The sequence below is a fragment of the Bufo bufo genome, chromosome 6, assembly GCF_905171765.1.
Source record: "Bufo bufo chromosome 6, aBufBuf1.1, whole genome shotgun sequence".
Classification (NCBI taxonomy): Eukaryota; Metazoa; Chordata; class Amphibia; order Anura; family Bufonidae; genus Bufo; species Bufo bufo.
Genome location: NC_053394.1, coordinates 48,279,641 through 48,302,785, shown reverse-complemented (window position 1 = coordinate 48,302,785; position 23,145 = coordinate 48,279,641). Strand labels below are relative to the sequence as shown.

Below are 23,145 nucleotides of genomic sequence, written 5' to 3'. Positions count from 1 at the left end.
ATCTCCTATTGCCTGGGGGCCCCATGAGTTGTCAGTCCGCCCCTGCGGGCAGATTATTAGGAACGAACGTTCTTGTGAACCTTTGTTCCCAACAATCTGCCCATGTAAAGATGCCATAGATCACCCGAATCATCCATCGGGTGAAACTGTTGTTCGTGCAAGAACCTAAATTATCATTCCCAGGCACCAAATCTTGCGGTCTAAACACAGATCTGCTGCCCAGAAATAATGCAGCTGTATGAGGAGGAGCGATAGCAATAGCGATCCCTCGTTCTCATACTGTGGAGGAGATCACTGCATGTAAATAAAGCACTTCACCTCCACTTAATGAGCAGCTGACTGTCAGGAAGGAACACTTCCTCACTGACTATCTAAATGCACCTTTAGGTTTAGTTAATTACATGTTAGTTAGGTTACTAGAGTCTTGCTTGAATATAATGTGTAGATCTTGATGCCGTCTAGGCTATATGCACACGATGCGTATTATGCGCAGATTTTCTGAAGGGATTTTTGTGTGAAAAATCTGCAGTGTAATACAGTACCAGCTAACTACATGAGGTTTTCAAAATCTCATATACATGGTGCGGAAATTTTTAGTGCAGAAATTGACCTGTGGTGTCGATTTTGAAATCCACAGCCTGTCAATTGTTTGTGTGGATTTTTAATGCAGATGTCATCTTTCGCGAGGCAAAGGGTGAGACCTGGGGAAAATGCGCAATAAAATCTGCAAAATAAACACATGCAGATATTTGGTGTGGAAACGCAGCAAAACCTGTAGGAAATCTGCACAGAAAATCGGCATAAACTACATTGCTTTATGCGGTCGCTCAGAGTAGAATGATAGTGTTTTTCATATTAGACTCACATAGTACATGCCATCTCTCTCCTCCTGTTTCTTTCAATCCCCCCTTTTTATATCACTGTTGGCCAGCATGGTCCTAAAACACCAGGGCCCTGATTTATCGCACTGGTTTTGTTTTTATTTTGGAGCAATTTCACTTGTAAGACAAATTTATCAATAGTCTGTGACAGGCCAGTGTTATTTTTTCCACCTGCTAAGGCTACTTTCACACTAACGTTAATATTTTCCGGTATTGAGATCCTTCATAGGGTCTCAATCCCGGAAAAAAAACGCTTCCGTTTTGTCCCTATTCATTGTCAATGGGGGCAAAACGTTAAAGAAAGGAATGCTCAAAAATGCATTCCGTTCCGTTCTCATACCAGAGAGCATGCTGTGGTTTGCTTTCCGTCCTGGGATGCGGAGCAAGACGGATCTGTCATGACCCACAATGCAAGTCAATGGAGACGGATCAGTTTTCTCTGACACAATCGAAAACGGATCCGTCCCCAATTGACTTTCAATGGTGTTCATGACGGATCCGTCTTGGCTATGTTAAAGATAATACAACCGGATCCGTTCATAATGGATTCAGATGGTTGTAACGGAAGCGTTTTTGCTGGACCCTGCCGTATCCAGCAAAAACGCTAGTGTGAAAGTAGCCTAAGTCAATTCTAGCTGTTTTGTGGTTGTTCCTATGGAGTGTGTTAGTTTTTGGCCTCGTGTATCATTTAGGCACTTGGAAAAATACCAAAAAATTATCTACGGTAACTGCACTCCAGTCCTGACCTGCTATGGCTGGCGAAAATATTCAGAAAGTGATGATTTTTATACAATTACCGTTACCTTTCCACAAACAGACAATTGTGAAGACTTTGATTTGTTTCCTGCTAATTATCAAAACCTGAGAAGGACACTGTCAAAATTTAGGAACAGTTGGCAACTTATTGTCTCAGAAACTGCATTGAAGGACAGATTGCAGCTTTTATGTTTCATCATTCTTTTAAATATTTTATACATTTACCTAATTTAAATAAGTGCATTATTATAAATATTTAAATATCCTTATTCTATAATATGTTAATCTAGTTATGAGACAGGATATGCCACCAATGACTGTCCTGCCGAGTCCAACTGCTGTGATCTCCCTGCAAAAAACAATCCAAAAAACACTGCTCTCCAGTGCATAGAAAATAGTCTCTCACCCACAGCCCCAGCGATTCCACTAATAACTAATAGCACTATGGTAGGATATGCCCTTCCTCCCAATTTCCTTCTCCTTCAGAATGTTGGCCCACCACTGAATGCAGGAGAAGGTGGACCAGAATCAGCAGGGGACGCTACTAGAGATGAAAATCTATATTGCAATAATTCTTCATTTGAAATGCACTATTCATTGTATAAATTCCATGGGATAATTCCTTTAATATAGCTTTATAGCAGTCAGAGCTTTGTTTGTTATAATACAGAGCTCCAAATCCCCTGCAGAGACTTGGAATTAAAGGATACAATTCAGGATGCCTGGAGTCTCCATTCAGGTGACCTTAGGAGCCTGCTACATACTGTTTAGTATGCAGTTAGCACCTCCTAGTGGTGGCTGCAGGTAGTCAGAATGTTATCATTCAAAGAGGTATTTCAGGATTTTAATATTGATGGCTTATCCTCGGGATAGAGCATCAATATCTGGTCAATGTAGCTCTGCTCCCACTGAAGTGAATGTGAACTGTGTAGTTCCGGTACCAACTTCTGGTACCAGAGCTGCTCGGGAACAAGTGATCTGGGGGAGACCTCCAATCACACCGAGATTTTTATACTGATAAACTATCCTCAGGATAGGTCATCAGTATCTGATCGGTGGGGGTCCGACACCTGGGACTCCCACCGATTAACTGTTTGAGAAAGCACCGGCTTTCTCACAGCTTACTAAGCGCAGTGCCGTACATTGTATAGCGTCTGTGCTTGGTATCGCACTCAGCCCCTTTCACTTCTCAAACAGTTGACCCCCACCGATCAGATACTGATAACCTATCTTGAGGACATCAGTATCAAAATCTCTGAAAATCCCTTTAAAATCCTGGAATACCTCTTGATAAAGTAAAGATTTTGAGCGGTGTATGAAGAAAAGGGAGCTCTGCTGCAATAAATCAGCAAAGAATGTTGGACCTAAACATGACATGGCGTTAATAATACAAGTTGGCAAACAAAACGGTAGAACCTCATTTACTATCAGCTCCATTACCCTGATGCACATATTTGTGTTTGTCTCTTTATAGGGTGTATATTGGAAGGCGTCTGACAACTTCTACGGGGACGTTTTAGATGAGAGAGACGGCCTCACAAACGAGAAGACACCGGACCCTTGATCATACAGTATATCTAGTTCTGTTGAATGTTATGTAAAAGGTCTGTCCTCCTTAGGATGGGGGGGTAAAGTAATCTCTATACCTAAGGTATCTCATTTCATTCAGTGGGCATGTTTAAGTAGATTTTCTTCAACTGTGAATTGTAGTTGCTTAAGTATTGGTCAATATTATGTAAAAAGTAAAAACAAAAAAAATCCTAGTGCCTATCTTCAATAGTGAATTTACTGGCCCAAATGGTTGCCAGAATGAAAATTGATCAACATGTCAATACTGAAGGCCATATGCCTTTATCTAAAGCAAAAGCCTTTCTTTAAAGGGCTACACGATACCCTCCTTTTCTGTACACGTGTTCCTGTTCTCCTGCATGTTTTCACCCTGAAACAACGTGATTGTGCTTCTTTCTATTGTAAGGGATCTAAAACAAAGAGGCATCGTATTGTATAACAGATAGAACTTCCTGTGACCACTTCAGAACAGTAAGCTACATGTGCTGAAATAGTGGTCACCCAGACAGGAAACAAAGTGGTTGCTAAGCAACCTAAGTAAAACAGCCAGCAGAATATATTGACGAAGGAATTTCTAAAAGGGAAATAAACAGAACTTATCTGGAATGTAATAGATCCGATGTTGATGTTGGATCATCTTACTCTGGAGGAGAGTGAATAGTGCACAAAATATCGAAGGATATTGTCATTATTATCAATAAAGGGAGGATTGTTACTCGATGCAAAGCCATTTTGCGCCAGTTATCTCCATATATCCAATATGGCTGTAAGTAACGGATCCTTCATTAGTGGTCATTAGGGATGAGCGAATTGACTTCAGATGAAACATCCGAAGTCGATTTGCATAAAATTTTGTTCTAATACTGTACAGAGCAGGAGCTCCGTACAGTATGAGAATGTATTGGCTCCAATGAGCCGAGGTTATTGCATCGCGAACAGGGCCGGACTGGCCTGCCGGGATACCGTGAAATTTCCCGCTAGGCCGGCAGGCCCTGGTGACAAGTAGGGGCGGCCGGCGGCAGGGCACAGCAGCAGGAGATGAGCGCTTCCATTGTGGAAGCGCTCATCTCCATAGTCATTGTCTATGCTGCAGCAGGGGAGGGAGAGGTATGTCCCCTCCTGTTTCTCTGATAGGCTGCCGGCCTAGTGCTGGATTCGCGAAGTCTCGCGAGACTTCTCATAATAACTTCAGAAAGTGGTACCTTGGAACCGAACCCGAGTTCGGGAAATGTTTTTTACAGGAGAAATTGATTTCTGAAGTTATTATGAAAAGTCTCGCGAGACTTCGCGAAGTAATAACTTCGGATCATCGGAGCCAATACATTCTAATACTGTACTGAGCTCCTGCTCTGTACAGTATTAGAACAAAGTTTTATGCAAATCGACTTTGAATGTTTCATCCGAAGTCTATTCGCTCATCCCTAGTGGTCATGTTTATAGTGGCACCAAAGAATGTAACAAATGAGAAGAAAAAGGGAGGTCTGAGGCCATAGTAGACCAATGTATAACCTCAAACGGTCATCCAAAAAGTAGGGTTTTTACCTAAGGTGTGAAAGGCACCATTAAAGAAAATGATAGGCTGGGGTGATTTAAAGGGGTTGTCCGGTTTACTTTGCTAATGACCAATCCTCAGGATATCAGATATCAGAGAATAGGTCTTCAATATAGGAAACCGTACAACCCCTTTAAGTTAATGTCTAGTTGCATGAGACTAGAAAAATACGTTTTCTTTCAGAAACAGCGCCACTCTTGTCTGTAGACTGTGTGTTGCAGTGCAGCCCATTTCACATAAATGTTTTCATATAAGAATAGTGAAAAAAATAATTATGTTGAATTCAAGTGCCAAATCTGGACACCTATGCAATGTTATAAACATCCCCCCTAACTATCCTATTTTGACCTTGTGGGTCTTAGCAAGAGAGTCTGTAAATATAGATACTGGAAGCTGACAGCTCTGGGGCAAAAACTTCTTATGTTTTGTATCCTGATCCCGTGCACTTAGAGGGAGTCTATCAGGAGTTTGGACCATGCAAAACTGCTAACAGCACTAGAGCTGAAAAGTGCAGGAGAAAAATACCTTTTGTGGAACTTTTATCATCAGGAGTAGTGTGAATATGAACTTTGATTCTGCATCTCTCTGCATTTAGCTGCCTCACAGCTCCTCCCCTGTGCTGTGATAGATGTTGCATCCAACCAGCAGACCACAACAGCTGTCACTCAGAGCCGAGGGGATGGACTGTGAAGCAGTTCAATGCCTAGAACACTTCACAGTGAAGCTCCTCCACCTCCTGGTCACTTGTAGAAGCAGAAACTGGCAGAATGAAACTTTATATGCACAATACTCCTGATAAAAGCTGAACAATGTCTTTGTACAGTTTTGCATGGTTAAAACTGCTGACAGACTCTCCTGAAATTGCCTGTATATGAAGTAATATGAAGTATGGGACAATTAGCATGGTAGAGTTATATCCACAAATATCATAACTGCAAGGGAGACTAGAGGTCCTCCAGACACAGTGGCCAAGGTACGATGACAATTACTCATGGACATTATTCTGACTGTATACCCTGTACAACAGAAACCATTACCAGTATATGGCAAAGTGCAATTAAAGGTTCTCTTAGCAAAGACATTGATGGCATATCACTAGGTTATACCATCAATGTCCAACTGGTTGGGTCTGACCTCTGTGACCGCGACTGATTGTTAGAATGAAGAGAACAAAACACTAAAATTGCAATGTGACAGTAGAATGTATATTTAATGCTATATTTAACTTTTTATGATGTGAAGTCAACTATATGAATGGCCACAAGTGTCTGAAGAGGAAACCTTAGGCCCCTGGATACTAACAGCTCAAAACCCAGCAAATTAAAGGGGTTTATTGAAGAACATATAGGAGGCGCTAACATTATATCATATTTAATGCGTCACAGACAGTCAGCCCCTAAGGACAGTGTTAATCTACTACAGACATATGAAGGAACATAAGTATCTATGGATAAGAAACATCATGATTCTTCATGTTTTTAGCTAGGAATTAGATTGAAGAGCTTGTCCATAAAAATGTTAATAAAGTTTATTAAATACAACAAAGTGCATGGTAAAGAAGCACTCCGGCATTTTTTCCTTTGCCTATATAGTGCAGGATAGGCTGTTATTAAAGAATAAGATAGAGGGTCGTGTGTATACCGGTTTTATTTGATGTGCAATTTGCCAGCCATCTTGATTCCTTTTCCTCTGAGATATGGTTTTCCTAGTAAATCCTACATTTCCCATCCTGCTTGGCTTTGCAGAGTCTCACCACACTGCACTGCTCTGGGTCCTGTGTAAGAGAAGCCATGACAGATTCATGATACAGCTGCCGTCCCCTCAAACTGCAGGATCTCCATCTTCTCCTATGTGATGCAGCTTGAGCCTTTCCGCCCCGTCTGGCCTGTTATCTCTCTCTACCCTGTCAGCTCATACATGCAGGGAGACCAGTGTGAAGCTACATCCCATAGAACTGCACTGGAGAGTCAGCACACACAGATAGTACAGACAGTCTGGGTGAGTCTTCAAGTTTATATAACGGCAGCTAATCACTGTATACACTTACCTACTACCTATCTGCACTCCTAAGCCGTTAGATAGAGGAGACATTATATCTTCAACAGAATACAGAGATTTACAGAAGAACATGGAAGGCAGGGAGGCGCCTGGGACCTGTCAAGAGAGATTTGATTGGTTATGACGTCATACTATAGTTCACAGGAAGTCAACCACATGGCAGAGAGCGAATTCCCGTTTACACATTAGAGCAAGGAGTCAGACTTCAGGTCACATGACCAGGTTCCCATAACGAAAAGGTTAAAAATGTATGGATGCAACTGAGTTAGGGTGTAACATTACACTGCTAGAATACTGGTGGTGACTTAGTAATATATGTAAAATGAAAGAAAAAAAAACGGAGTGCTTCTTTGGGTCACAAGTGGTTTTACCTGCAAAAACTGCACCAATATTAACAATCACTTGAACACTGCTGTTTCGTGTTAAAATTGCATGCTGGCGCAGTTAAATATGTCTGTTAACCTAGAATGCCATGTACTTTCTTCAGTAAACTTTAATTCAGATCATTTCATACTACAACCCTTCAGATTGTGAGGATTTAAGAGAGATTTCTGATCTGATAATCCTCTTGGGACTCATAGTTCTGCAATATCTTGTGGCAGAGCAATATTGCCCTTTAAATTTGTAAAATCCTTTACAGAATTTACAGGCCGTCATGTTCCTGTGACGGCCTGTAAACCGACCTGCTTTTTAGTAAAGGAATAAGGCCAGGGCTACAGGACGAAGATTACGAGTTGTGATTTTAGCAGCGCGATATTTGCGATGTTTTGCGATATCACAATTCGCCATGTAGCCCTTTATATTGTATAACATTACAAGTCAACTGCTCTTAGGTTGGCCACCGATAGTTGGTAAGACATCTGGTAAACCAGTCATGAGAATGATGGGCCTAGTCAATGCTGGAAAACTTTCTAATAGGGATGAGCGAACTTGCTGTTTGCAAATTCGGGTTCGGATTTGGGTTCTGGATCCCGTTATCACGGAATATAACAGAATTCTATGGCCCCTTTCACACGAGCGAGTTTTCAGCGCGGTTGCAATGCGTGACGTGAATGCATAGCACCCGCACTGAATCCTGACCCATTCATTTCAATGGGTCTGTGTACATGAGCGTTTTTTTTTTCACGCATCAGTTCTGCGTTGCGTGAAAAACGCAGCGTGTTCTATATTCTGAGTTTTTCACGCAGCCCTGGCCCCATAAAAGTGAATGGGGCTTCAGTGAAAAAAGCACTGCATCCGAAAGCAACTGCGGATGCAATGCGTTTTTCACTGATAGTTGCTAAGGGATGTTGTTTGTAAACCATCAGTTTTTTTATCACGCGCGTGAAAAACGCATCGCACCCGCTCGGAAAAAAACTGAACAACTGAAGGCAATCGCAGACAAAACTGACTGAACTTTCTTGCAAAATGGTGCGAGTTTCACTGAACGCACCCTGAACACATCCGGAGCCAATCCGTCTCGCTCGTGTGAAAGGGGCCTATGATGGAATGCACCACGGAAGCCTTTAAGCCTCCGTCCGTTATGCAGGACTCCTGCATAACGGAAACTGGTCGGATCAGTTATGCTGCCCATAGACTTCTATTATGACTGAATGCCTTTGAGGCTGGGTTCAGACCTGAGCGTCTTTGATATGCGCGTTTAACGCGCGTTTTTGACGCACGTTTTTGACGAGCGTTTTTTGCAATAGTAAACGCGCGTTTGACGCGCGTTTGTGTGATTGACTGCAATGTCCTATGGCCACAAACGCGCGTCAAAACGCCCCAAAGAAGCTCAAGTACTTGTTTGAGCGTAGGGCGTTTTACAGCGCGTTTTTCAGCGCTGTAAAACGCTCAAGTGAGAACCCAGCCTTAGAGGCTTTCGTTTTGCCTTCTGTCATAGAATTCCGTTATATTCCGTGATAACGGGATCCAGAACCCGAATCCGAACCTCGAACCCGAACTTGCAAACAGCAAGTTTGCTCAACCCTACTTTCTAACAGATCGGAAAACCAATCTGGTTGACATTACTAGAAATCTTGATAATACTATCTCCACTATATACACTGTGACTAGCCAAGGATTATTGGACCATTATGTACCCCCTGCCTCAGAGCTCGAGGTCTAAATGATGAGACACAGGACTCATCATAAATTGGGTGCATCCTCCTCCAGTCCGTGCACATCTACTCCAGGCCTTAGCTGGTGTAGATTTCAATTGTCTTTTACTCCAGAAAACTTGCATAAATGATGGTGAAGGTGCCAGGGCCGATGACTGAAATAAATATATTGTTTCAAAAGGATTTAGGAAGCCATCCACCATCTTAAAAAACGTAAGTCCTTACCCATCTTGTCATGAGGCATTTCAGTGGTGGTAGTGCGGGTGGCATGACCGTAATATGTGTCACAAGCAGAATGTCAATGCCATGTAGAAGGGGAGCCGCTCTACCATTAGCATCCTATCTTTGTCCATGTCTAGGACTAGGAAAAAGGGTAAGGCTTTTTTTTTTCTTCAAGAAGCAGCGCCACTCTTGGGCTGTATCTGGTATTGCAGTTCAGTGCTATTCAAATTCTGACCTACAATACCAGACACGGAAAAAATAAAAGCAGCTCCTCTTAGGCTCAATTCACACCTGAGCGTTTTACAGCGCGTTCCTACGCGCTGTAAAACGCTCAACAAGGAGAAACCAATGCTTCCCTATGGGAATGGTTCTCACCTGGGCGTTTTACAGCGCGTACGATCGCGCTGTAAAACGCCCGACGCTCACACAAGTTCGGTAGCGTTTTTTTGGGCGCTTGTCGCGCGTTCCCGTACATAGACTTTCGGGAACGCGCGACACTGTGTGCACACTTGTCTCTGTATGCGCGCTTGTAAACGCCCGTACAATCGCGCATACAGAGCGCTCGTTTCAGAACGCTCAGGTGTGAATTGAGCCTTAAGGCTCAGTTCAGACCTGAGCGTTCTGAAAGGAGCGCTCTGTATGCGCGATTGTACGGGCGTTTACAATCGCGCATACAGAGACAAGCGTACACACAGTGTCGCGCGTTCCCGAAAGTCTATGTACGGGAACGCGCGACAAGCGCCCAAAAAAACGCTCCTGTACTTGTTTGAGCGTCGGGCGTTTTACAGCGCGATCGTACGCGCTGTAAAACGCCCAGGTGAGAACCATTCCCATAGGGAAGCATTGGTTTCTCCTTGTCGAGCGTTTTACAGCGCGTAGGAACACGCTGTAAAACGCTCAGGTCTGAACTGAGCCTTATAGTCCTCGAAAAATACTGTAGCTACCCATTCTCCTACTTTTTAAAGGGTTGAGCCAAGTTTTAGGCTCAATTCACACCTGAGCGTTTTACAGCGCGTTCCTACGCGCTGTAAAACGCTCAACAAGGAGAAACCAATGCTTCCCTATGGGAATGGTTCTCACCTGGGCGTTTTACAGCGCGTACGATCGCGCTGTAAAACGCCCGACGCTCACACAAGTACAGGAGCGTTTTTTTGGGCGCTTGTCGCGCGTTCCCGTACTATAGACTTTCGGGAACGCGCGACACTGTGTGCACACTTGTCTCTGTATGCGCGCTTGTAAACGTCCGTACAATCGCGCATACAGAGCGCTCCTTTCAGAACGCTCAGGTGTGAATTGAGCCTTAGGCTGAGTTCACACTTGAGCGTTTTACAGCGCGTTCAAACGCGCTGTAAAACGCTCAACACATGAAAACCAATGCTTCCCTATGGCCCTGGTTCTCACTTGAGCGTTTTACAGCACGTTTGAACGCGCTGAAAAACGCCCTACGCTCAAACAAGTTCTTGAGCTTCTTTGGGGCGTTTTGACGCACGTTTGTGACCATAGGACACTGCAGTCAATCACACAAACGCGCGTCAAACGCGCGTTTACTATTGCAAAAACGCGCATAAAAACGCGCGACAAAAACGCGCGTTAATCGTGCATATCAAATACGCTCAGGTCTGAACCCAGCCTAAAACTCATTCCCCATACAAAGTCCACAGTATAGTGACTGAGTGTAATTGATGGGGGTCCTACTTATGGTATCCCCAACGATCACAAGAACGGGGGTCCTGGGTCTCCCTGTATGAATAGAGGGCTTAGAAATTCCTATAAGGATGGATAAATCAGCAGTGCATTTACTTGACCACCGCTTTCTTTATATGGGGAGACATGGGACCCCTATTCTAATGATCGTGGGGATCTTGAGGGGTGGACCCCCCAGTGATCGGACTCTTATCATGTGGATAGGGGATGCGTTTCAAATTTGGCACAGCCACTTTAAAGGCTATGAACTCCTTCAAGGGCACTTTTTACATGGCAATTGCACTTTATACATCTTTGGGTAAAAATCATTGTTTATTACATTTTCAACAGTTTTTGTCTTTCAAGGTTAAAGAGGTTATCCAAAGTCTAAAACATACCCCCCAATGCCCGGGGCCCCTCATATAGATTATATAAGGATGCGGGGATCAGGAGTGACGCGGGTGCCGGGGGGTCGCTCCTGATCCCCGCAGGCCGCCGCTGCATCTCCTCATCACGCGGATCAAAACATCCGGCAACGCAGTGGGGGGGGGGGGAGTCGATAGCAGGCAGCAAATGGGGACGAGCCTCCTTAGCGTCACCTGCGATCCTAGGGAGGGTGCCGAGGAGCGGGGTAAGTATAATCTATATGAGGGGCCTGGGCATTAGGAGACATGTTTTAGGCTTAGGCTGAATCTTAAAGGGGTTATCTAATCTGCTGAGTATCTTGTTTTCAGTCTCACAGTGAGCCATAAGGTTGCTGTTCTGACAGCTGGATGTATAGCCATTATCTCTGAATTCCTGAGCGCTCATAAACATTCATTTAAGCCATATTCTTATCAGTTTGATAAGAATTTAGCTACAATGAGTCTTTGAGTGCAACTTGACATCTCCCTGGGGGACTGAAAATAACATACTCTGGAGATAGGCTGAAACGTAACCCTGTAGGACAAAAACTGTTGAAAATGTAATAAAAACCAATTGAATAAATGATTTTTAGCCCATTCAATCATAGAAAAATTGCCCCCAAAGTTGTGCATAGCCGTTAAGGAAATTTAGACTGGTGAAAGACATAATCACTGTCTGACCTGAGAATGCTGCAGTGGCCAATAGATGTACACAGTATACGGTCCAGTTAAAAGACCACTGGAAAATGTCCCACTGCAGTTTTAACTGTATTATAAAATGTCACATTCAGATATATAGATATGGCAGTGCTGAATTTGTCATTTATATCTGGCCTGCACTGTTTGAGCCTCCAATATTGCTATTAGTTAGAGGAACACTTCAGGAGGACGGAAACGCGGTGTTATACCTTGTGCAAGTTATAACACGGATCTGATTTTCATGCAGTGTTCCTTTAACGGAACTCACTTGTGTTTCCTGCAGCCCTATGCAATAACACATTGTGATACTATGGAGTGGCAAACTGAGCTCTGCTATACTTGTAGTGTTCTAGTGCTAAATCAGAACCAGACTTGCACTTGCACAAAAATTCCTGGAAAGCACCTTAACATCTAGGAAAGTATCCTGCACAATGTAAAAAAAACAAACAGATTTTTATTGTAACGATACGTGTGATTATATTCTATAGCGGTTGATCTCTTGTGTATATATACATATTGTAAATGAGTGTAGAAATGTTCTGTCCAAAGTTTTAACATTTTATTTTATTTTTGAAACCAAAATCTTTTGAGACAGACTGTCACCAGAAGAGGCTCGCTTTCGGTTTGGTCATCTGTACCATGACCTATTGAAGTTGATCTTGTGGGCACAATTGCAATCGTACCAATCATAGGAGTCCAGACTACAAAAGTCCTTAGAAGAACAGCTGTTTGTTTCTAGACCTGCATGGAGTATGTCATGTGCCCTCTCCCACATAAGTAGGAGAGCTCATATACACAGGCATTACTGCTCTCTAAGACTCTGAGTTGTGCAGAATATTCCTACGATTTCATACAGGGTCTATTCTGTAAAATTCTCTATGAATCTAACAGAAAAAAATTGTGGCATGCATCAGAAGGAACATTTCTGAGAAAAGAATACTGTGCCATATGGAGACGCGTGCCTCATACTATGGAGCCATAGGGACTTGTGCCATTTTTTGTTATTCAGTGCACAAAGCTCTACTGTGCATGGAGCTAAAAAGCTGATATACATTGCACAAAGTTAATGAGGACTCCTTACTGGACACAATTGTACCCACTAGTTCAATTTTGACAAGGCATCCAACAGATCTCTAATCTAAGAGGATATCCTGGTCACAGGGTCCCTTTAAGGATGTAGTTATCTAGCTTGCCATATTGAAGGAGGACTTGTCTACTATGTAAAAAGTCTGTTGCAGTAAATATTTGTTCTGGAGCGTATTGCCTTAGATTTTTGCATTGTGTTGTCCCTCTGTTATTCCTCCTGGAAGTATATGAATACATTGGCAACTGGAGAATACCATTACCTTTCAGCACTGATTTTGTGCAGGGATTCACCTTACTGACATGCAGTTATCAAGGTCTCTGCACATTTCCAGGGGGAGTAGCAGAGGAATGGCAGTTTGTTATTTTAAGGGAAATACAAGTATTGACTAAAGCAGACATGTCTGGAGAGAGTAGAGATCCTCATCAATATCTGTAGCTGATTGAATCATACTTTTTGATATCATGTTGTGCAGCATAGTAATGCGTTAACCACATGTAGTCATTCTGTATCTGTCGCCTTAAGGGCAATTAAGTCTTTGCCTAGATTTGCTAACTTTAATATTCTGGTTAGTTTTTTCCTTTACTAATCTGCCAGTTAAGAAAAGTTGTGCATTTCTGATGTAAACCGTGAATGTTCTTCAAGTAAACATATTGAATAAAGTTTTTAGTGCTCTCAATGCCGATCTGTGTTCTTTTCACACTTCACGCCTTCATCCGCCGTCTTTTTTCATTTGCCTGCAAACTGCTGTCTGTTTTGTAGTGAACACACAAACATTAGAAGCTACAGGAGGAGCGTTACGCATCCTTGTGATCTGTATGTTGGATATGATTTTAAAAAAAAGGCTTTCAATTTATGTACGGAGATTTGTGCACGTGCTATTTTTATTACATAATATGTTAAAAGGTGTAACAGTCATATGATGAGAATTACAGTCATGGTAAAGCTCCGGACTGATCGCAATAACCAGTTCACTACTAGTTCCAGAAATAGAACTGTGTTTGTATTACCGTGAATTCAGAGATCCGGGAATAAAATAGGCTTGACACGGATTAGGTGAATAAAACATTTACAAAATTATGATAAAATACACAACTGACCCCTTCTAAAGATCTTCAGTGTGCAGTACACATGTAGTTACTTCAGACTTCAGGAACGCAGCCTGGTACCACTAACCAACTACTTTACAAGGACTCAAAGGGAAAGAACTACTAAAATAAACCTTGCCACACAGTGTGCAACACTTTAAAGAGTCATTCCTATCTTGTACAGTTATGGCATATTGTTAGGATATGCCTTATGATAAATAGGAATCTAACCTGTGGAAACCCCCCTCCTCCTAATGAAATGTGCCCAAAGGTGATGAACAAAGGAAAGGATAGGAGTGATAGTTGCAAGAATAATGACACTCTCCTGGGCAGTCAAGTTATGGGAATGGTGCATGATTCTCCCTATTGGGGCACACCCTGATCTTGGGGTTCTCCTGCCTGATGGTGGTTCAGGGTGGCTTTGATGGTGAGCAATAGTGAGGTGCAAGGCTGGGTCCCCTGCAGCGGTGGAGGAGGCAATAATGAGGCAGTTTTGCAGTACAACAGCTCTTTACTGAAGATTTAAGTTCAGGTACATCAGTTTCACTTGAAAGCCACCTACTCTTCGAACATCTGATTCGTTTGTGTGTGTGTGTGGGGGGGGAGTCCGACCTTTGCTGATCAGATGTTGATGACCTATCCCGACAATAGGTCATCAATATACAGGTTCTTTTAAAAAAATTAGCATATTGTGATAAAGTTCATTATTTTCTGTAATGTACTGATAAACATTAGACTTTCATATATTTTAGATTCATTACACACAACTGAAGTAGTTCAAGCCTTTTCTTGTTTTAATATTGATGATTTTGGCATACAGCTCATGAAAACCCAAAATTCCTATCTCAAAAAATTAGCATATTTCATCCGACCAATAAAAGAAAAGTGTTTTTAATACAAAAAAAATCAACCTTCAAATAATTAAGTTCAGTTATGCACTCAATACTTGGTCGGGAATCCTTTTGCAGAAATGACTGCTTCAATGCGGCGTGGCATGGAGGTAATCAGCCTGTGGCACTGCTGAGGTGTTATGGAGGCCCAGGATTCTTCGATAGCGGCCTTAAGTTCATCCAGAGTGTTGGGTCTTGCGTCTCTCAACTTTCTCTTCCCAATATCCCACAGATTCTCTATGGGGTTCAGGTCAGGAGAGTTGGCAGGCCAATTGAGCACAGTAATACCATGGTCAGTAAACCATTTACCAGTGGTTTTGGCACTGTGAGCAGGTGCCAGGTCGTGCTGAAAAATGAAATCTTCATCTCCATAAAGCTTTTCAGCAGATAGAAGCATAAAGTGCTCCAAAATCTCCTGATAGCTAGCTGCATTGACCCTGCCCTTGATAAAACACAGTGGACCAACACCAGCAGCTGACATGGCACCCCAGACCATCACTGACTGTGGGTACTTGACACTGGACTTCAGGCATTTTGGCATTTCCCTCTCCTCTGGCACCTTGATTTCCGAATGACATTTGCTTTCATCCGAAAAAAGTACTTTGGACCACTGAGCAACAGTCCAGTGCTGCTTGTCTGTAGCCCAGGTCAGGCGCTTCTGCCGCTGTTTCTGGTTCAAAAGTGGCTTGACCTGGGGAATGCGGCACCTGTAGCCCATTTCCTGTACACGGTGGCTCTGGATGTTTCTACTCCAGACTCAGTCCACTGCTTCCGCAGGTCCCCCAAGGTCTGGAATCGGTCCTTCTCCACAATCTTCCCCAGGGTCCGGTCACCTCTTCTCGTTGTGCAGCGTTTTCTGCCACACTTTTTCCTTCCCACAGACTTCCCACTGAGGTGCCTTGATACAGCACTCTGGGAACAGCCTATTCATTCAGAAATTTCTTTCTGTGTCTTACCCTCTTGCTTGAGGGTGTCAATGATGGCCTTCTGGACAGCAGTCAGGTCGGCAGTCTTACCCATGATTGCGGTTTTGAGTAATGAACCAGGCTGGGGTTTTTAAAAGCCTCAGGAATCTTTTGCAGGTGTTTAGAGTTAATTAGTTGATTCAGATGATTAGGTTAATAGCTCGTTTAGAGAACCTTTTCATGATATGCTAATTTTTTGAGATAGGAATTTTGGGTTTTCATGCCAAAATCATCAATATTAAAACAAGAAAAGGCTTGAACTACTTCAGTTGTGTGTAATGAATCTAAAATATATGAAAGTCCAATGTTTATCAGTACATTACAGAAAATAATGAACTTTATCACAATATGCTAATTTTTTGAAAAGAACCTGTATACTGCCTGCACAACCCTTTTAAGGGCACCTGTGGAATATGCTGAGGGTTTCAGCTTCACTTCAGGCTGTGAGTTGGGCAATGAGGGAGCTACTTGCTACCGAAGTAGCTGAAAACTGTTTTTATTTTTCTGTTTATTGCTCAGAATAAATACAAGCCTTTGGTTTTGCAAGACTTGGAGTGAAGACTTTTTATAATGGCACATACACCCACATCTCAGTACAGCTAACATAAAGCACACCAAAACACACTATTGCTCTGTCCATACAGACACTAGAAATGTGTGCCTCCAAAATAACAACCCCAGGAAAATTTGTTTAAAAAAATTAAAGCTGCTCTAAGAGGCCATTTTATTAAGCAATCTTAACATGAAAAGACATGTAGATTGCAAAAGCCTTTTGATATACAATTTCGATTATGTAGCTTTCATCATTTGAATAAACAATCCTATTCCCCAACAGAAGCAAAGGAGATTTCTAAATTTAGCCATCAAATCTGACAAAACCCTCATATAAACTGATATATAACCTTTACTAAGCTTTTTTAAAAATAAAAAAACACACAAAAAAACACAATTAAATTATATAATACATAATAAACAAATTATACAGGTACAGGATAAAACCAGTTCAAGCAGGTGCAATTTATAAGGAATTATGAATCGCCCGGCCATCACAGGTGCAAACCGGATACATATTTTTGTCCCGGTGGCCACGATGAACAAGCCCGTGGTCATGGTTTGGTGGTGGGATGCCAGGGAAGGGAGATATACATATTTCCCCACAGAAACCAAATAATGATACCATGTTTTGAACCCAGGCGGATCTGTTGGTCCCAGAACCATCCTCCTATGATGTTCTGGTCTGGAGCTATATACCCTAAAGGGTTTTGTGAGTCATTTAATGCCAGCCCAGAAGAGGGGGAGTGGACCCTTCCCAGAAGAGGGGCCGGCTACAGTTTAAAAGGCTTGTGCCAGCAAGCGGGCGTGTCTTTTCTCTGAAGGAGGGTCAAATCGTGCCATGTGTTTAGAGGGACTTGCAACCAGCTGACATCACTGCCCTCCATGTGAATACAGCAAAGGACTAATCATAACCCAAAGAAACATTCATCTACCCGGTAACTGACTTGTGCTCTGTGTAATCCTGTTTGTACCATATTACCTGTATTTGTAACCTCAGACCACTGTATATATTATTTGTGTATATTGTGTTATCTAGTGTGCCCTTAAGGCAATTAAATATATAATTTAATCTTGTGCGGTCTTGTATCTCGATCACGAATCCCCACGTCCATGTTTCGGCCTAGTTTAGGCCCCTCTTGAACTCTTTTAGTGAACTCACCATCACTACCTCCTCAGGCAGAGAGTTCCATAGTCTCACTGCTCTTACCGTAAAGAATCCTCTTCTATGTTTGTGTACAAACCTTCTTTCCTCCAGACGCAGAGGAAGTTCCCTTGTCACAGTGACAGTCCTGGGGATAAATAGATGATGGGAGAGATCTCTGTACTGACCCCTGATATATTTATACATAGTAATTAGATCCCCCCTCAGTCGTCTTTTTTCTAAAGTGAATAACCCTAATACTGATAATCTTTCAGGGTACTGTAGGCCCCCCATTCCAGTTATTACTTTAGTTGCTTTACTCTGTACCCTCTCCAGCTCTGCTATGTTTGCCTTGTTCACAGGAGCCCAAAACTGTACACAGTACTCCATGTGTGGTCTGACTAGTGATTTCTAAAGTGGGACTATGTTCTCATCACTGGCATCTATGCCCCTTTTGATGCAATCCATTATATTATTGGCCTTGCAAGCAGCTGCCTGACACTGGTTTTTACAGCTTAGTTTGCTGTTCACTAAAATTCCTAGGTCCTTTTCCATATCAGTGTTACCCAGTGTTTTACCATTTAGTATGTACGGGTGATTTCTATTATTCCTACCCATGTGCATAACCTTACATTTGTCAGTGTTAAACCTCATCTGCCACTTCTCTGCCCAAGCCTCTAATCTATCCAGATCCCTCTGTAGCAGTATACTGTCCTCTTCCGTGTCAATTACTTTACACAGTTTAGTGTCATCTGCAAAAATGTATATTTTACTGTGCAAGCCTTCTTCAAGATCATTAATAAATATATTGAAGAGAATAGGGCCCAATACTGACCCCTGAGGTACTCCACTAGTGACAGTGACCCAATCTGAGTGTGTACCATTAATAACCACCCTCTATTTTCTATCACTGAGCCAGTTACTTACCCACATACAGACATTTTCCCCCAGTCCAAGCATTCTCATTTTATATACTAATCTTTTTTGTGGTACAGTGTCGCCGCTGTCAAGTCTAGAACTTACCTCCTGATAGAAACTGATTAATTTAGTTTGACATGACTGATCCCTTATGAAGCCATGCTGATATGGCGTTATTTGCTTATTTTCATTGACGTACTCCAAGATAGCATCTCTTAGAAAACCGTCAAACAGTTTACCCACGACAGATGTTAAACTTACCGGCCTATAGTTTCCCGGCTCTGTTTTTGTACCCTTTTTGAATATTGGCACCACATTTGCTATGCTCCAATCCTGTGGAACACTCTCTGTCAGTATAGAGTCCTTAAATATCAGAAATAAGGGTCTGGCTATGACATTACTTAATTCTCTTAGAATACGGGGGTGTATGCCATCTGGTGCAGCGTACTCAAGTTGTGTTTAATAGTGTTCCTGGGTGTTGTAGTGCAATAGACACTAACCTGAGACGGCTGACTCTCTGCAAGGGCAGGGGATGATAGGAAATGTTTGTGACGCCAGTGCCAATTAAACGGTGGCACGCCGTTTGCTGATAGCAGGAATAACTGAGGAACCACGTGATGTTAAAACAGAACTCCAACTTTAGTAGTCATCATATATAGGGACATTAACGGAAACGCAGTTCCTTTGCATACAGTCGATTTTTCAATACAGTTGATGCAGGCAATACAGTTATAGCAAGGTGACTTCAGAGTGTTAAACACAGGACTTGCAGTACAGGCAGCTTGCACTCTATTCCTGACTGATCCTGGAACATAGAAACTCTTCTCCAAGGCCCAATACCCTAGCTCTGGCGCATATCCTTGGTTTTATCTTTATCAAGTACCTCCTCTGTTGTCTTGAGTACCTCTTGCTTTCCTGGATTTGCCTCTGTCTCTCTCTCAGCTTCCTCAGACTCTAGAAACTTCTGAACTCCCAGGCTGTTTAACAGTGGTCTTCCTGCTTCTGCATATATAAATTCAGGAGGGGAACCTTCTCCTTGGAACTGGGACCCGGTTACAGGGACTGCAATACCCTCTCCTGGTCCGCAGGCTTCAGGCCTGGACTTGTCTCTGACATGGTCTAGTCTCCAACTACAACTCTAGACTCACTTTCCTTTCCCTGACTGGGCCTTATATAAACTAGGGCTCCCTAGCTCCCTCTAGTGACTAAGAGCTGGAATGACACCCCTAGCAGGCCTGTACATGCAAGTTTCACAGTAACAGGGAAATACATAGCATTACATTACATGACATTTTATAAAGATGACATATACCAACTTCCCCATAAATAAGGGGACACGACAGCACAACAAGTGACCCTTTTGTAGTGACGGGCATTACAGTCCCCGTACACTACATGTATGCCATCTGGTCCTGGCCATTTGTCTATTTTAATCTTTTTAAGATGCCGCTGTACTTCTTCCTAGGTCAGACAGGGCACTTTTAATGGGGAATTTACTTTTACATTCTGCATTTCATCTGACAGTTTATTTTCCTCAGTGAATACAGTGGAGATTTTATTTTTTAATAGCTTTGCTTTCTCCTCATCGCTCTCTGCAACTCCCCCCTCATTACTCTGTAGAGGGCCGACACCTTCAGATTTATACTTTTCACCATTTATATAATTGAAGAACATTTTAGGGTTAGTTTTACTCACTTTGGCAATTAATCTCCCGGTCTTTAGTTAGGCTGCTTTTATTTGTTTTTTACATATTCAATTTTTTCATTATAGTTTTTTAGTGCTTCCTTGCTCCCCTCCTGTTTTAGTGATTTAAATGCTTTCTTTTTGTCATTTATTGCTTTCTTTACAGTTCTAGTTATCCACATTGGTTTCTTCTTGTTCCTTAACCTTTGTCTGGCTATCCATCTCTTCGTGCTCTCCTATGGTCAGCTTAGGCTACTTTCACACTAGCTTTCGGGGCTCCGCTTGTGAGCTCCGTTTGAAGGGTCTCACAAGCGGCCCCGAATGCATCCGTACTGCCCTAATGCATTCTGAGTGGATGCGGATCCGCTCAGAATGTATCAGTCTGGCAGCGTTCAGCCTCTGCTCCGCTCAGCAAGCGGACACCTGAACGCTGCTTGCAGCGTTCGGATGTCCGCCTGGCCGTGCAGAGGCAAACGGATCCGTCCAGACTTACAATGTAAGTCAACGGGGACGGATCCGTTTGAAGTTGACACAGTATGGCTCAATTTTCAAACGGATCTGTCCCCCATTGACTTTCAATGTAAAGTCTGGACGGATCCGTCTGAACTACTTTCACACTTAGAATTTTTTTAAAACTATAATGCAGACGGATCCGTTCTGAACGAATCCAAACGTCTGCATTATAGGAGCGGATCCGTCTGTGAAGACATCAGACGGACCCGCTCTGAAGTGTGAAAGTAGCCTTATTTACGTAGTAGTCCAACTTTGGAGGTGGAGGTTTGAATTTGTAGGCGGATTATAGTACATAGAAATACTGTTCTTTTCCAGCTCGTCCATTTTCCCCTCTCAAACACTTGTAGTAGATGTGGACTTTACTAATTGAATTAATAAAGGTGTGCTTGTTGTAGGGGCCCTTGCCTCTTTGATCAGATTACCACCGTTCACAATATTCCTCAAAGCGATTTCTTTAAATACCTACAACTCTGACATTTTTTCACTTTAGACCCGAAGGAGCCTTCTCCTAGCACACATTATGAACTCAATTTTTCCGACCCTTAAAAGATGACTACCTATCATATTGCATTCAGTCCTAATGGGAACAAGATCTTAAATGTATATAAAAATAGAAGTGGGGCACTCTCTTAAGTAGAGGGATCTTTATTACACTTTATATACAATAAATTGACAATAACAATATGAGGTAAATTTAAATTACAATATTGTATAAAGCAGCAGCAGATAAAAGCAAGATGACGACCCTAAAAGTTAAAACTATATTAAATAACAATCAATATAAATATGGATCCCAATTAATACAATTAAAAATGTTCCGATTTTCAGATATATTATCATAAAAATCTTAGTTTTCACTGATATTCCTTTGGCGTGTTTATTCAAAAATGTGGAAGAATATATAGTCAGAATAGAAATGGTCCCTGATTAAGACCAGTCTTTCATATGAAACAGTCGATAATTAAACAGAGATTTTCCTATTGCAAATAGTCACAGGCTTTAGATCAGTGAGCCTGCAACGTTGTATCGATATGTATACATGTGATGTCCAAGGTTCCAAACAGTGTAACTTTCAGTGATTCAAGTGAGTAATAGCTACTAAAGCATACAGCGGCGTCCCGCTGTGTTTGGTAAAGAAGCGATCGTTTGTGTGGAATCTATGTAACCTTACCCGGAGGTCTTTGAACTGGACGATGCGCCCTCGACTCGGTACGTTCGGCTCGTGAAGTCCCGGTACATTCCTCAGTGGTCAATGCTTTAAATCCCCGAAACGCGTCTGGTGTGAACCCCCCTTTAGGACAGACAGGACATCGTAACCCCGGTAAGGTCTGGACACTGCTACAATATTAAGGAATTGTTAAAGCCAACTAACCACGATATTGGAGACGCCGAGACCACATGGATCAAACAACCTAACTGGCGCCACAATTCAAATCTGCAGCAACAGCCCTTGAGACCGGGACTTCACGAGCCGAACGTACCGAGTCGAGGGCGCATCGTCCAGTTCGAAGACCTCCGGGTAAGGTTACATAGATTCCACACAAACGATCGCTTCTTTACCAAACACAGCGGGATGCCGCTGTATGCTTTAGTAGCTATTACTCACTTGAATCACTGAAAGCTACACTGTTTGGAACCTTGGACATCACATGTATACATATCGATACAACGTTGCAGGCTCACTGATCTAAAGCCTGTGACTATTTGCAATAGGAGAATCTCTGTTTAATTATCGACTGTTTCATATGAAAGACTGGTCTTAATCAGGAACCATTTCTATTCTGACTATATATTCTTCCACATTTTTGAAGAAACACGCCAAAGGAATATCAGTGAAAACTAAGATTTTTATGATAATATATCTGAAAATCTGAACATTTTTAATTGTATTAATTGGGATCCATATTTATATTGATTGTTATTTAATATAGTTTTAACTTTTAGGGTCGTCATCTTGCTTTTATCTGCTGCTGCTTTATACAATAATGTATTTTAAATTTACCTCATATTGTTATTGTCAATTTATTGTATATAAAGTGTAATAAAGATCCCTCTACTTAAGAGAGTGCCTCACTTCTATTTTTATATTTATCTCACATTTTCAGACTGGGTGCTGTCTGTTAGTGGGAGCACCTCTACTGGATCCTCACCTCATTCTAGTGCGACATTACTCTATATTTAAGATCTTAAATGTACCTGGTCTGCAGCATATAACAGGGCACAGCGATCGTGGGAACCACAGCAATTAGCCCCTCAGGTGCCACACCTGAGGGGTTAATTGACGGGGATCGCAGCGCCCTTTCATAATAGCCAGGTATGTGATACCGCCGCTGGCACCCGCTGCCTACACTTAAATTAATGGGTTAATTATGTTCATTGGTGGCGCAG

At 42.3% G+C, this 23,145-nt stretch overlaps 1 protein-coding gene and 1 long non-coding RNA gene across 3 annotated transcripts in view; one reads left to right on the top strand and one right to left on the bottom strand.

Annotated features, from left to right (window-relative positions):
* BNIP3 (BCL2 interacting protein 3) overlaps positions 1-4,093 on the top strand; it is a 46,705-nt gene extending 42,612 nt beyond the window's left edge. For both annotated transcript variants that reach the window (XM_040437585.1, XM_040437586.1), the window contains exon 6: positions 3,112-4,093. In XM_040437585.1, the coding sequence (XP_040293519.1) occupies positions 3,112-3,157 (46 nt within the window). In that variant the 3' untranslated portion in view covers positions 3,158-4,093. The remainder of the gene's footprint in view (positions 1-3,111) is intronic.
* Positions 4,094-4,747: 654 nt separating this feature from the next.
* On the bottom strand, positions 4,748-9,412 carry LOC121005066. The gene is made up of 2 exons (XR_005779868.1): positions 9,322-9,412; positions 4,748-4,959 (listed from the first exon to the last, which is right to left on the bottom strand). It is a non-coding gene; the product is annotated as an uncharacterized LOC121005066 (long non-coding RNA).
* Between the last annotated feature and the right edge of the window lie 13,733 nt (positions 9,413-23,145).